The 16,510-nt window shown below is 35.3% G+C and overlaps 1 protein-coding gene across 1 annotated transcript in view; it reads left to right on the forward strand.

Moving 5' to 3' along the window:
* LOC136031227 (homeobox protein onecut-like) overlaps nucleotides 1-16,510 on the forward strand; it is a 55,883-nt gene that overhangs the window by 9,397 nt on the left and 29,976 nt on the right. Inside the window, exon 2 of the mRNA XM_065710625.1 lies at nucleotides 11,539-11,784. Coding sequence (XP_065566697.1) covers nucleotides 11,539-11,784 — 246 coding nt within the window. The remainder of the gene's footprint in view (nucleotides 1-11,538; nucleotides 11,785-16,510) is intronic.

Genomic DNA, 16,510 nt, shown 5'->3' on the forward strand with positions numbered 1-16,510 from the left:
TCAGCCCCACCCCCAAACAAAATAAAATACCCCCTGAAAACGTCTGTACACTTCCCAATAACCATTACTATATGTAAACACTGGTCAAAGCTTGTAACTTGCAGCCCCTCCCCCAGGGATTATGGGGGAGTAAGTCATCCCCTAAGACATAGTTATTATGATTTTTGACTATGCTGAACAAAATGGCTATCTCAAAATTTTGATCCGTTGACCTTGGGAAAAAAATGAGCGTGGGAGGGGGCTAGATGCCCTCCAATTTTTTTGGTCACTTAAAAAGGGCACTAGAACTTTTCATTTCCGTTAGAATGAGACCTTTTGCGACATTCTAGGTTCACTTGGTCGATACGATGACCCCTGGGGAAAAGAAAAAAAAAAACAAACAAAAAAAAAACAAACAAATAAACACGCACCCGTGATTTGTCTTCTGGCAAAAAACACAAAATTCCACATTTTTGTAGATAGGAGCTTGAAACTTCTACAGTAGGGTTATCTGATACGCTGAATCTGATGGTGTCATTTTCGTTAAGATTCTACGACTTTTAAGGGGTGTTTCCCCCTATTTTCTTAAATAGTGCAAATTTTCTCAGGCTCGTAACTTTTGATGGGTAAGACTAAACTTGATGAAACTTATATATTTAAAATCAGCATTAAAATGCGATTCTTTTGATGTAGCTATTGGTACCAAAAGTCCATTTTTTAGAGTTTTGGTTACTATTGAGCCGGGTCGCTCCTTACTACAGTTCGTTACCACGAACTGTTTGATTTCTGATCGTTTTTAAATAAAATCGGGAAATCTTGCTCTCTCTCTATGAAAAATTCCGGTACTTGTGTATTATACGCCACTAACTCAAGTTACGATGTGTAAAACTCGAGAGCAAATAAGTTTTTTCGTTGTTTTCTTCTTTACTTTAGAAACAAATTTGGGCTATATATTTGCACATGGGGGGGGGGGTAAAGTATAGTGGCTCTTCATGCACAGTGTGGTAGGTAAAATTATTTTGCATATTATGAAATAAGAATTGTTTTCGGACTTCAAACTGTCCACATGCTTTACCCTCCCCCCTTATGTGCAAACATGTAGCCCAAATTATATATTTCTCATCTATTCTGTCACTTGTCTTTGTCTTTTTTCACGCTAAGCTGAAAGAAACTAACTAAGAAACCGGTTTGTTCTCGAGTTTCACACAGCTTAAACTTGAGTGGGTGACGTATTATACGCAAGTACCAAAATTCCTTCCCCCTACTGAAAAAAACAAATAAAACTCAAATGAAATTCTCAAATTCGGAAAGCCTTATTTTCGGGGGGGGGGTGGTATTTCCGTGGGCAGTATTTTCGGCGGTGGTATATTTTCCGCGGGGGGGGGGGGGTAACGCTGGGGAGCTATTTTCCGTGGGGGGGAGGTAAACGCCAGGGGTATTTTCCGGGGGGTAAACGCCAGGGGTATTTTCCGGCGGGGGGGTAAACGCCGGTCACTTTTCAACCTTCCATCATGTTTTCATTCCAAAAATATGTGCTGAAATCCTAGTGAGGATTTCAGCATATTTTTTAGCAGAGTGAGGATTCTTCATTTCGCTTTTGTGTCATAAATTCTAAGTTGATAGCTGGACGTTCCGCGATTAACACCTAATTACGCACAGAACTGGTAGGCCACTGTATTTGGGAATTAGTTTTGTTTTTGTCAACAGGTGTGACAGAAGGTAGATGTTCTCGATGTTCTGGCACGCCGTAATTCCAAATATAAACCCCTCTTGTTCCTCAAATTCAAAGTGTGTCAATTATTAAGACTATCGTGATCCATATAGTTATCATATACCACATAGATGTAAAATTATCAAGGTCGTCCTGTCCAAGAATCACAAATGAACAAATTTCATTCAAAAATTTATTTCGTTTTCTATAGTGTTACTAACAGCAGTTAGTAAAACGGACACCTGTTCAGACACCAAGATACGAAAACAGTTGGATCAAATAGAATCAAAACTTGAATAAAAAATTCGATTCAAGTTTAAAGGTTTTGATTTAATTTAATCTGATTTTTTTTGCCGTATCTTAGTGTCTAAACAGGTGTCACTAACTGCAGTTCGTAACACTAAAGAAAACAAAACAGATTTTTCAGTTTTTTCGTTCTCCTTTAAAATTGACGTTATGCAACAAGCTGCCGCTAGAACACACTCAATAATTATGAACTGAAAGATATGACAAAAACCGGTTTAGCTGTCTGTATTTGGAGACAATTAGCTTAAGCTCAGTGGGAAAACTACCTTGTAGATATATTTTGATTAAATATTTAATATATAGATTTGGTATCTTGGTTTGGCTAGGTATTGCATCCTGGGTGTCCTGCTTTCCATAATTTTCTGCTGTAGTTCCCATAATTTTGTTAATAAAGTATTGTATATTCATTGACCTAACTTCACTTTTTGGGTGTGTTCTGAATAATGGACAAATACCAAACTGCCTTTTGAATTACGACAGCCGAGTACTTTAGGAGGAAGATTATGCATATACAAAACTACGGGGTGAGGTTTTCGATCATTTAGGTCTTTAAAAAAATCCGAAATGGTTATTTCTAAGAAAATAGCTCTTATTATGCATAGAAAAAAGAACACGGGCCTCTTGAGGATGATAATGCCGTTAGGAGCAAAAAGCACTATCATCCGATGAGGGAAATGAGGTATGGAGCTCATAATGGCAGTAGGTTCCATGTTGGTGATCTGCTTGCTTAATGCTGTGGCCAAAATATTTGATAATGGGTGCCAGAAGAATTTAGCAACTTGCAGATCATTTTTACTGACTGCTTTTATCTAGTAAATAATTAACATAATGCCCATTTGTTCCATATCTTATAGCCTGACGAAGAATTGCTCCTTGTATTGTTTTACCGTAAGAAGCATTTAGACAACTAATTAGTCAACTAGCAAGGGGGATTTTAACAGTTTTAAATAGCCTTTTGACGCTTGAATGTTACTGGTATATATATATATATATATATATATATATATATATATATATATATATATATATATATATATATATATATATATATATATATATATATATTATGTATTTTATATATATATATATAGATATATATATATATATATATATATATATATATATATATATATATATATATATATATATATATATATATATATATATATATATATATATATACTGTATATATGTATATATTAATCTTATTTCTACATGATCTTGGCCCTTTCTGTTAATAGCTTTAATGCTCTCGAAATCCTCTCCTAGCCATTTTGCCTAATAGACTTTGTCTAATCAAACAGTTCGTGGTAACGAACTGTAGTAAGAACGGAATTTTGATGCTAAAAGATACATCAAAAGAATCGAATTTTCACGCTGATTCTAAATATATAAGTTTCAATTAATTTAGTCTTTGTCATCAAAAGTTACGAGCCTGAGAAAATTTGCCTTATTTTGGAAAATAGGGAGAAACATCCTCTAAAGGTCATAGAATCTTAACGAAAATCACACCATCGCATTCGGCCTATCAGAGAACCCTATAGCAAAATTTCAAGCTCCTATCTAAAAAATGTGGAATTTCGTATTTTTTTGCCAGAAGACAAATCACGGGTGCGTGTTTATTTGTTTTTTTTTCCCCAGGGGTCATCGTATCGACCAAGTGGTCCTAGAGTGTCGCAAGAGGGCTCATTCTTACGGAAATGAAAAGTTCTAGTGCCCTTTGTAATGATCAAAAAAATTTGCGGGCACCTAGGCCCCCTCCCACGCTCATTTTTTTCCAAAAGTCAACAGATCAAAATTTTGAGATAGCCATTTTGTTCCGCATAGTCGAAAACCACAATAACTATGTCTTTGGGAATGACTTACTCCCCCACAATCCCTGGGGGAGGGGCTGCAAGTTACAAACTTTGACCAGTGTTTACATATAGTAATGGTTATTGGGAAGTGTACAGACGTTTTCAGGGGGATTTTTTTGGTTTGGGGGGTGGGGTTGATGGGAGGGGGCTATGTGAGAGGATCTTTTCTTGGAGGAATATGTCATGGGGGAAGAAAGATTCAATGAAAAGGGCGCAGGATTTTCTAGCATTACTATAAAAAAAATGAAAAATAAACATGAAAACGTTTTTCAATTGAAAGTAAGGAATAGCATTGAAATTCAAAACGAACAGAGATTATTACGCATATGAGGGGTTCTAAAAATACTTTAGCATAAAGAGCGAGGTATTTAGGAGGAGATAAATACCTCGCTCTTTATGCTAAAGTATTTTTAGTAATTTCAACTATTTATTCTACGGCCTTTTTGATTCAGGGGTCATTCTTAAAGAATTGGGACAAAACTTACGATTTAGTGTAAAGAGCGAGGTATTAACGAGGGTACAAACCCCCTCGTACACAAAATAAAAATATAAGAATATAAAAGTTTGTTACGTAAGTTAATTCTTAAGTTACGCATATTTTTTACTAATAAAAACGTTCGTTAAAAATTAAAAGTTCTAGTAGCCTTTTTAAGTAACCGAAAGATAGGAGGGCAGCTTGGCCACCTTCCCCACCCCTTATTTCTCAAAATCGTCTGATCAAAACTAAGAGAAAGCCATTTAGCCAAAAAAAAAATAATAAACAAATTTCATTTCAATAATTTATGTGCGGAGAGCCAAAATCAAACATGCATTAATTCGAAAACGTTCAGAAAGTAAATAAAAAAACTAGTTTTTTTAACTGAAAGTAAGGAGCGACATTAAAACTTAAAACGAACAGAAATTACTCCGTATATGAAACGGGTTGTCCCCTCCGCAATCCCTCGCTCTTTACGCTAAAGTTTGACTCTTTGCCACAATTCTACTTTTTGAAACGATTAAAAGCTATCCTCCCACATAGCCCCCTCCCCTCAACCCCACCCCCAAAACCAAAAAAAAATCCCCTGAAAACGACTGTACACTTCCCAATAACCATTATTATATGTAAACACTGGTCGAAGTTTGTAACTTGCAGCCCCTCCCCCAGGGACTGTGGGGGAGTAAGTCATTCCCAAAGACATAGTTATTATGGTTTTTGACTATGCGGAACAAAATGGCTATCTCAAAATTTTGATCTGTTGACTTTGGAGAAAAAAATTACATGTTTTTGTAAGGAGCGACCCGGCTCAACAGTAAACGAAACTCTAAAAAACGGAATTTTGATGCTAAAATGTACATCAAAAGAATCAGATTTTTATGCTGATTTTAAATATATAAGTTTCATCAAATTTAGTCTTTGTAATCAAAGGTTACGAGCCTGAGAAAATTTGCACAGAATCTTAACGAAAATCACACCATCACATTAGGCGTATCAGAGAACCCTGTAGTAAAATTTTCAAGCTCCTATATACAAAAATGTGGAATTTTGTATTTTTTGCCAGAAGACAAATCACGGGTGCGTGTTATTTGTTTGTTCTTTTTTTTTCTTTCTTTTCCCCAGGGGTCATCGTATCGACCAAGTGGTCCTGGAATGTCGCAAGAGGGCTCATTCTTACGGAAATGAAAAGTTCTAGTGCCCTTTTTAAGTGATCAAAAAAATTGGAGGGCACCTAGGCCCCCTCCCACGCTCATTTTTTCCAAAAGTCAACGGATACAAATTTGGAGATAGCCATTTTGTTCCGCATAGTCAAAAACCATAATAACTATGTCTTTGGGAATGACTTACTCCCCCACAGTCCCTGGGGGAGGGGCTGCAAGTTACAAACTTCGAGCAGTGTTTCCATATAATAATGGTTATTGGGAAGTGTACAGTCGGTTTCAGGGGATTTTTTTTGGTTTTAGGGGTGGGGTTGAGGGGAGGGGGCTTTTTAGGAGGATCTTTCCATGGAGAAATATGTCATGGGGGAACAGAAATTCAATGAAAAGGGCGCAGGATTTTCTAAAATTACTATAAAAAAACAATGAAAAAATAAACATGGAAAAGTTTTTTTCAATTGAAAGTAAAGAGTAGCATTGAAACTTAAAACGAACAGAGATTATTACCCATATGAGGGGTTCTTAAAATACTTTAGCATAAAGAGCGAGGTATTTAGGAGGAGATAAATACCTCGCTCTTTATTCTGTAGTATTTTTTAGTAATTTCAACTATTTATTCTACGGCCTTTCTGATTCAGGGGTCATTCTTAAAGAATTGGGACAAAACTTGGGACAAAACGATTTAGTGTAAAGAACGAGGTATTAACGAGGGTACAAACCCTCTCATATACATAATAAAAATTAAAGAATATAACAGTTTGTTACGTAAGATAATTCTTAAGTTACGTATATTTTTTACTAATAGAAAAATTCGTTAAAAATTAAAGTTTACAGTTGCCTTTTTATGTAACCGAAAAATTGCATGGCAACTAGGCCTCCTTCTCCATCCCTTATTTCTCAAAATCGTCTGATCAAAACTAAGAGAAGGCCATTTAGCCAAAAAAGGAATTAATATGCCAATTTCATTTTAATAATTTATGTGTGGAGAGCCAAAATCAAACATGCATTAATTCAAAAACGTTCAGAAATTAAATAAAAAAAAACTAGTTTTTTTAACTGAAAGTAAGGAGCGACATTAAAACTTAAAACGAACAGAAATTTCTCCGTATATGAAATGGGTTGTCCCCTCCGCAATCCCTCGCTCTTTACGCTAAAGTTTGACTCTTTGCCACAATTCTGCTTTTTAATACAATTAAAAGCTTTAGCGTAAAGAGCGAGGGATTGCGGAGGGGACAACCCATTTCATATACGGAGAAATTTCTGTTCGTTTTAAGTTTTAATGTCGCTCCTTACTTTCAGTTAAAAAAAACTAGTTTTTTTTATGTAATAGTGTACAGGCCGCATAAAAGGGGAATCGTTGTGGATTACATCAACCCATCCATTCACTACTATGACTCTGAGGACGCCACAGAGTCCGTGAACACACAAAGATTTGACGCAATTAAGTCTAGGAGTAGCAATCCTGGGTCAAAGCAGCAATTGCCTGCGCGGCCCAAGAGCAAATTGTACTTTAATCTTAAATATGACGGAATAGTGTGTTTCCGAGCAGAGGTTGTTTTTGAGCTTTTTAGGTGTATTTCAGGATTTGAGCAGGATGTAGTTTGAAGATATTTTGTTAAAGTACATTGGCCTGCCATAATATAAAGAAGAAACCATCAAAAATTAGGGTTTTTAAGCCCAAACCAAAATGTTAAAAAAAACAAAGCGAATATTTCGAGAGGACAACCGCTTCCATTCTTCAGCGCGAACAAAAAAAAATATATTTAAGGAAAATGCGAAAAAGACAAATAAAAAACCGAAAGCAAACGTGGAAAGTTAATGTAAAAAAAACCAATAAAAAAAAGATGAGTCTTATTCACTTTTAATTTTGTTTTTTTCATTGGTTTTGTTTTTTCAAATCGACTTTTCACGTTTGCTTTTGATTTTTTTCTTTGTCTTTTTTGGCATTTTCCTTAAATATATTTTTTTTTGTTCGCGCTGAAGAAGAGAGGCGGTTGTCCTCTCGAAATATTCGCTTTGTGTGCTTTTCCAGTATTTTTGTTTCGCTTTAAAAGCTCCATTTTTGATCGTTTCTTCATTATGATAAAGTAAAGTTTGAATAATTCCCTTAACAATAAATCTGATGTGCCGGCATTTTTGCTTGATTCGACCGTTTGATTTAATCTAAAAAGGCAACTAGGCGGCAATGTATTTTCATTTGCGAGTCCCATTTCCAATACCTGCTCTTTAGTTCTTAGCGACTGTATTAAACATATTTGTATTACATACTTCTGCATATCTTCTAATCGAGGCGTTAGGACGTTTTTATAGTGCTGTTCTGCTGCTCAGATATTTTCCTGTGCAGGTCCCGTGCAACTGAACCCTTGTTTAACTCAACCGCCGTTTAACTCAGCTCTAGTTTAACTGGTATCCGGTTTAACTGAACTCCCCATTCAACTTGATCCCATTCAACTTGATCCCATTCAACTTGATCCCATTCAACAGAACCCCCATATAACGTAACCTTCGTTTTACTGAACCCCTGTAACTGAACCCTAGTGCAACACAACCCCCCCGTTCAGCTTAACCCTCGTGAAATTCAACCCCCTGTTCAGCTGAACCTTCATGCAATCCAACCCCCCTTTAAGTTAAGCCTCGTTGAACATAACCTCCATTCAACTCAACCCCCATGCAGCTCAGACCTTTTTCAGATCAAGCCATGTGTAATTCATCACCGTTTAACTCGATCTTGATACAAATCAACCCCGTTTAACGAACCTTGTTTGACTCAACCCATTTGAATCTATTCCGTTCAGTTCAACCCCCCTTAAATGTAATTTTACCTGTTTTGTTAGAAGTGATAAAAACTGACTTGAATGAAAGGGTTTTTATTTACTGATTAATTCGTGCTTTTTAGTGTTATGCTACTTCAATGCAAAACTATTCCTCCCCCCTCTAAAAAACAAATTTATCTATCTGTCATATATTTGAAAATTCGAGGAACTTTTTATGCCCAGTGTCCGAACACACTCGAACCTTGTGGTTTAAGCAATAGTTGAACCCTGAAACCACGAGGAAACACACCCCATAATAGCCAAAAGCTTAAAAAATAAGTTTAAAAAACAACTCTGCCTCGTAAGAATACTTACGAAACAAGTTATTGGGAATTTCGAAAAAGTGTGTGATACCCAGCTGTGTTTTCTTTTTATTAAATTTTCTCCAGCGCTTGTGGATCATTGGAACATCGGAGGGGCACTGAATTGTGTAACCATCCGAGGTTCTTGGGATTGGGGTTTTATTTCACCCACCTCATAAAGGTGCGCATCAGCTGATCTCTGATTTTGGTGTTACAGAGCATACTGCATACTACAACACAAATCTTCCTTCACATCCAAGGTATCACAAACTTTTTCATTTTCCTCTGTTTCTTTTCCTGCTACCCTATCCTCTAAAGCTTTAGTTTCTTCCCAATATCTCTCAATTTTTCCAAGCCCAACCAGGGAAAAAAGCTATTTCTAATTTTGGAACCAAGGCCCAAATTCAACGACCCTCTCCATTCACACGTTTTAAAACAAGCTAATTATAAAGTTAGATCAGTGACCGAAGCGAGAAGCAAGCTTTGAGATTCTAATCATGACTATTTTTAACTTATTATTAGGTCTTGGGTAAAGTTGAGCCAAACAGGGCTACATTTAAAGGGGGGGTTGAGTCAGATGAGGGTTAACTTAAACGGGGATTGAGTTGCGTGGAGGTTTGTGTCAAACAGAGGTTGAGTTAAACAGGAGTTGAGTTTAATGGGGGTTTACTTTAATGAGGGTTGAGTTGAACAAGGTTTCATTTAAATAAGGATGAGTTGCAAGAGGGTTAGGTTTCACAGGGGCTGAGTTGAATGATAGATCAGTTAAATGGTGTTGACTTGTACGTACTTTGAGTTGCACAGGGTTGATTTTAATGTGGTTGAGTTGAATGGGGGTTGAATTCAATGGGTTTAAGTTGCAGGGAGTTGAGTTGAAAGGAGATTGAGTTAAACAGGGGTTCAGCTGTTAGGAAGTTCAATTGCACGAGTATTCAGTTACAAGGGTTCAGTTGTATAGGGCTTAGTTACACGAGGGTTCAGTTATATGCACACGACTTCTATGCATATGAATTCCTTATCTCTTTAGGAAAAAAGATCGACGGAGGTTAACGGTTAATTATTTCAAATCCGTTAATTTGCATGTTTCAACTTTGTGAAACATGGCATTTATAGTAAAGGACTTGGCCTAGTTACTTTACGACACTACTTTGTGAAATATAATAAAGAAGCCCGGTAAAAGAGAACTTGGCTCTGCCACGGCTAGCAGGTTCTCACAAGATCGCATTGGAATGTTTAATGACTCATTAAAAGCTACCGCCTCTCTATATGTGCCTCTCCTAACTTTTATAAAAAAAAAAAACTCCATCGGAAAGTACCATATGATACCATATGGAGTGGAAAGTCTGGGAAATATAATAAGGGTATCATTATAATCTCCATTGTCAAAATTCCTTAACTGACCGTGTATAGTCCCTGTCTTATATTTTTCTTCTCCTAGTCCCCTTAGTAAGCGAAAAGTTAAAAAAAAATTAAAAAGATGCATAATAAAAAAATTAATTTCGTCATTGTTTTATTTGCGACAATCACTTAATTTTTTATTTGAAAATTCTCAAAGATGTCAATAACGACACATTTCTTGAACTTTATAGCTATTTGACAAAGTTACAGATATCTTGAGGGAAAGTCTGAGGAGATTAGAAAGTAAAACATAAATTATTTTTGGTATATTAACAAAAAACCATATTACTCTTGTAGTTTTACCACCTAAATTAAACAAAGGTTTTTCTTTTTTTAATCTATTGTGTTTTAAAAAAAAATGAAATGAGCCAAAATTACTTTAAAAAAGAAGATTCTAGCAGATTGTGCTGGTTACTCAAAATGCATCTACAAAACTAGCTTAAATACACTGAGAACTAGTACTTTACTGAAAACCGACGTTGCTTAAAGTTTTTCGAGAATTATAATTGCAAACTAAAAGTTTTGATAGCATGGACGGTGAAAGACTATTTTGGGATTTATAAATTAGTCTTGTTTTCTGAAGGCTACTCATGGAATTTTCTGTTCTTAATAGAACATCCTGTTCTCTTTAGGTTGGTTTTGTGTTTTCAGCAAATTGTGGGTTTTTAGAGTTCTACAAAAACTGGAAAATATATCGAGTTAGTTTGTTTAAACTAGTTTTGCAAATAAATCTTGGGTAATCTTCGTAACAGTAATTATTTTCGTTTTAATTTTTATCTTTGCTCTTTACTTTTGTAAGAAAAACTATGTTTTCTTTTTAAATTCTTTGCAATAATAAAGTGTTTTTAGATTTTTAATAAACTGAATGACATGAATCAGTAGCCTTTTTTGTTGGTCATAGCTGAACTTTTTTTTAGGTAATTAAGCTAAGTCTCAGTTAAATTACTATTTTAGTTCACCGTTGTTTCATTGAAGAGGTTTTTAGCGAGTTAGATTCTTGATTGACTTTCTTCTTTTAGTTCTTCCATTGCAGTTTGCTTATGACGGCTATCAGTCATATAGCTGAAATATTCGCTTCGGTTACTGTCTTCAGAAAATGTTTTCATTAACTTCTTGTTATTATTTAGTTTTGTTTGTTGAAAAGAAACGGTCCTAGCTGAATTTCACTTGTAAGTTGATTTCCTTTTTTATGATGTGCCTGAATTAAGTCTTCGCAAGCAAATATAATTCATGTCTTAAATAAGAACAGTTAACCAACTACACTTAATTTCCTTGTGAAAATGCTAGTTTAATATTTATGGCTTATGTCAAACATGATTTTTAAGAATATATATATATATATATATATATATATATATATATATATATATATATATATATATATATATATATATATATATATATATATATATATACATGCATAAAATATGAAAGATACAGTACTTCTTTGTACATGTTTTCCATGATATCATATGTTCTTTGGTTTTGTCTTTACTGCTTTTTACAAGCCAATACGTATCATTATTTGTATCATCTTTTAGGAGACGGTGAGGAAATCAACACGAAAGATCTGGCTCAAAGAATAAGCGCAGAACTCAAGCGGTACAGCATTCCACAAGCCATTTTCGCTCAACGAGTCTTATGCCGGTCTCAGGGTACTTTGTCGGACTTATTAAGAAACCCTAAACCGTGGTCAAAACTTAAGTCTGGCCGGGAAACTTTTCGCAGAATGTGGAAGTGGCTTCAAGAGCCAGAGTTTCAGAGGATGTCTGCTCTTCGTCTTGCTGGCAAGTTTTTAAGTCATTCATGTGCTTTTGTGCCAAAAAGTTGTACCTAACACTTTCATACTCCTGCGATAATTCTCAAAACTGTTTGCAAAGTCGTTCTCAAAGGGAGGATCAGCAGAGCAATATATATGCAATCATCCTTTAATCCTCATGATCTGTGGTACCCTGTTAATCCTTGCTTTGAACTCAAATTAGCTAACGGCTTGGTAGTTATCTTAGAAGTCAGAAAACGTCTGATACACCCCTTGAGCGTATTATCGCCGATTTATTATGATTATTATAGGAGATAAAGCCGTTGCCAAACTAAAACCTAAACTGATTTTTTCCACCTCTAAATTAACTAACTCATTAGAGGTTTGCCATAAAAAAGAAAGAAAGAAATGATCTGTTTTCGGAGTCTTTACTCGGAAGATTGAAATCAGAAAACCTTTTTAATGGAAGTAGAAATAAAATTTATTGTGTGAATTGTAAGCTGGTTTATGAAATAGCTATTAGTAAAATAGAAATAAGAGTCGAACTGGCTCTATGAGTCTTCAACCAATAGATTAATATCTGGAATTTTTTCAAAGAAAGTTGAAAAGAAAATGTTTTCTTAATAGTAAGCCGGTTCATGACAGGCATTATACAACAATAGCTATTATCGTTTTGGAGAATCTTAGTCTGCTAGCTAGAAATCTCATGCTCAATTATTAACTTTTTCCATTAAGCTATACTGGAGTATAATTTTGCTATTAATTCTCAAAGGTCTGTTTTACGGGGATTTTATAAAGGCTATGCCTAATACTAGTACTAGTAACCAACCTAAGAGCGTGTTTTCTACTTTGAGATAAAGATGGCTTTACTCTCAGTCGGGTAAAATTCAGGATGGATATACCCGTGTACAAACAGCAAACACAAGAGATTTTGAACCTAGTAAAGAGGGAACCTCAACCTGTAGTAGCAATAGGTAAATTTAAAAAAAAAAAAAAAAAAAAAAAAAAAAAAAAAAAAAAAAAAAAAAAAAAAAAAAAAAAAAAAAAAAAACTAGTCGCTGCAACTGGCTAATACTACTCGCCAAGTTTTACCACGTTCAGATTTTAATGTATGTATGTAGGTGGGGGGGGGGGCTTCTGGCGCACACCTCCCCCACTCCCACTCATACATTTGAAACTTACAGTTGTTCATATAATTTTGTAAAGGTTCATACCATTGCATCATATTGTTCCAATTCTTCATCTAAAAAACTTCTTGCGTACTTACCTATGGTACGCCTGTTTTCTGTAGGCTACGCGATGATGTTTTTTCTTTCTTTTTGTCTTTTATTCTTATCCGTTAATTTACTTCATATTTAAACAGAAAAACCTGGCCGTAAATCCCCTTTGCCTTATTGTAAACAGGGTAATGACAAATTAATTTTTATATTTAATTTTTATATTTATATATATTTTGTCAGGTTTTTATATTTTTTTGTACTTCAGCTAACTCTTACGATGTCCAAGTCCAAAATTTCGATGTTTTAATATTAACAGTAACGAAAAAAAAACTATTAATAATAGTAAATGTGCTGTGCATGTTGATTGTGGAGTTGCTTAGCTGATTTCAATCTAGTTACTGCTCTTCAAAAACAAACAGAAAAACGCCAAGGTACTGACAGTCTGTCAGACAGTGCGTGGTAACGAACTTTAGTAAGGGGCGAACCGGCTCAATAGTAACCGAAACTCTAAAAAACGGAATTTTGATACCAATAGCGAGATCAAAAGAATTGCATTTTAATGCTGATTTTAAATATATAAGTTTCATCAAGTGTAGTCTTACCCATCAAAAGTTACGACTCTGAGAAAATGTGCCTTTTTTTAGAAAATAGGGGGAAACACCCCCTAAAAATCATAGAATCTTAGCAAAATCACACCATCAGATTTAGCGTATCAGATAACCCTGCTGTAGAAGTTTCAAGCTCCTATCTACAAAATGGAGTTTTGTATTTTTTTTTTTGCCAGAAGACAGATCACGGATGCGTTTTTTTTTTTTTTTTTTTTTTTTTTCAGGGGTGATCGTATCGACTCAGTGTTCCTAGAATGTCGTGAGACGGCTCATTCTAATGAGAATTAAAAATTCTAGTGCCATTTTTAAGTGAGTAAAAATTGGAGGGCACCTCCGCCCCCTCCCACGCTCATTTTCCCAAATTCACCAGATCAAAATTTTAGATATCCATTTTGTTCAACATATTCAAAATACTAATAACTATGTCTTTGGGGACGACTTAATCCCCCACAGTCCCCGGGGCAGGGGCTGCAAGTTACAAACTTTGACCATTGTTTACATATAGTAATTGTTATAGGGAAGTGCACAGACGTTTTCAAGGGGACTTTTTCGTAGTGGGGAGAGGGGTTGTCGGTTGGAGGGGGTTACGTGGGAGGATCTTTCCATGGAAGAATTTATCATGAGGGAAGAGAATTTCTACAAAGGAGGCGCAGAATTTTCTAGCATTATTGGGACAAAATTCAAGCTATAGTGTAAATAGTGAGGTATTAACGAGGGGGAGAACCTCCTCATATATGTAATAAAAATCTACAAATATAGAAGTTTGTTTCGTAAGTTAATTCTTAAGTTATATATATTTATTACTAATAAAAACGTTCGTAAAAAAAATTACAAGTTCTAGTTGCCTTTTTAAACAGCCACAAATCGGAGGGCAACTAGGCCTCCTCCCCCACCCCTTTTTTATCAAAATAATCCGGTCAAAACTATGAGAAAGTCATTTAGCCCCATCCCCCTAAAAAAAAGTGCGAATTTCTTTTTAATTATTCATATACGGTGAGCCAAAATCAAAACATGCATTAATTGAAAAACGTTCAGGAATTAAATTAAAAAAACAAGTTTTTTCAACTGAAATTAAGGAGCGTCAGCAAAACTTAAAACAAACAGAAATTATTCCATATATGAAAGTGGTTGTCCCCTCTTCGACTCCTCGCTCTTTACGCTAAAGGTTTTTATTGTTTTAAAAAGTAGAGTTGTGAGAAAGAGTAAAACTTTACCTTAAAGAGTGAGGCGTCGAGGATGGGACAACCCCTTTCATATAAGCAATAATTTCCGTTCGTTTAAAGTTTTAATGACGCTCCTTACTTTCAGTTGAAAAACTTGTTTTTTATTTAATTTAAAAAGAAACAGTATTTTTTTTTATACTTCTCTTGTGAATTTTTTTTGTGATAATAAATGATTCTACATTTTCCTTTGATATTGTAGAAAAAATTGAATCAAGTTGTTTTGGCTTGTTGAATAAAACATAATGCTTGTGCGATGAAAACAGGTGTTTTCTGTCGATTCACCTAGTATTTTGGAGAACATTTTGGTTCTGGAATCCTTTCACTCTAATTTTTTTAGCATAAGAGTAAAAGATCATTTCCAATTTTCAACAGTTTTCTTGCTATAAGTCGTAAAATTTGTAGTAGAGACTCGTTGCACCAACACGAACCAATTCACAATAAAAGGAAAAAAAGACAAGAAAAAAGAAGAAAAAACAAGAGCTAAGAGCTCATATGGCACTTGTGACGAGGCAAGAAGAGCTAAGAGCCAAGAGATCATATGGTATGAGCTCTAGCAAAATTCTATAAATCAATAGATTGATTTAAAAAGGAAAATAAGAGGCTTAATGCCGGTCAAGATTTAAAATAAGAGCTCTGAGTCACAAAGTCCTTCTAAATATCAAAATTCATTAAGATCCGATCACCCACTCGTAAGTTATAAATACCTAAATTTTTCTAATTTTTCCTCTCCCTTTTGCCCCCCAGATGGTCGAATCTGGGAAAACAATGTGAAATCATCATTGATGACTGTCACAGTGTAAAAATATTTTCGCTTTACTGTGCTGACTGCATAGATGACTGGAACAGTTACATCCGCAGGACTTTGCTTCTTAGGGAATTCCAATTTCGTCAGCAATAGTTACAGCTTAGGGGTATAAGCCTAGAGAAGGAAACATGCAAAGAAAACATTTCATAATACGCACAATAGCTGTAGCAAACACCTTTTGCATGGATCCCCCCTATACTTTACCGCCAACCCCCCTTCCCCTAAAAAGCAAATATATAATCCAAATTATATAAAACCAATGCATTCTGTCACCCATCACTTGTTTTCCGGTTGTTCTTTTAAACAGTTAATTCAATTAATAAGTACAAGGTATGAAACAAGAGAGACGCATTGGGGGAATAGAGGGGAAATATATAATTTCGACTGTATATTTACACATTAAGGGGGGGGGGAGGTAAAATATAGGGGGTTCCATGCAAAATCTGTTTGCTACAATTGTTATGCATATTGTAAATTGTTTTCTTATCATGGTTCCTTTTCAAACATGTTTCCTTCTTAAATCGTAAGTTAAAAATACCTCATTTTTATAATCTTTCAGAATTAACCCTCGCCCCCACTCCCCTAAAGAGAGCGGATCCGCCCTTCCAACTCCCCCGAATGTCACAGCATCTGGTCGGAATTTGAAATTAGAACTTTATAGCACAAGATCCTTCTAAATATCAAATTTCATTAAGATCTGGTCACCCTTTCGTAAGTTACAAATACCTCAATTTTCAAAATTACCTCCCCCCTCCCAATTCCACCAAAGAGAGCAGATCCGGTCCAGTTATGTCAGTCACGTATCTTAGACAGGTTTCTATTCTTCCCATCCAGTTTCATCCTGATCTCACCGCTTTAAGTATTTTCTAAGATTTCCGGTCCCCCCAACTGCCCCCCC

Source organism: Artemia franciscana, chromosome 9 (assembly GCF_032884065.1).
Source record: "Artemia franciscana chromosome 9, ASM3288406v1, whole genome shotgun sequence".
Taxonomy (NCBI): domain Eukaryota; kingdom Metazoa; phylum Arthropoda; class Branchiopoda; order Anostraca; family Artemiidae; genus Artemia; species Artemia franciscana.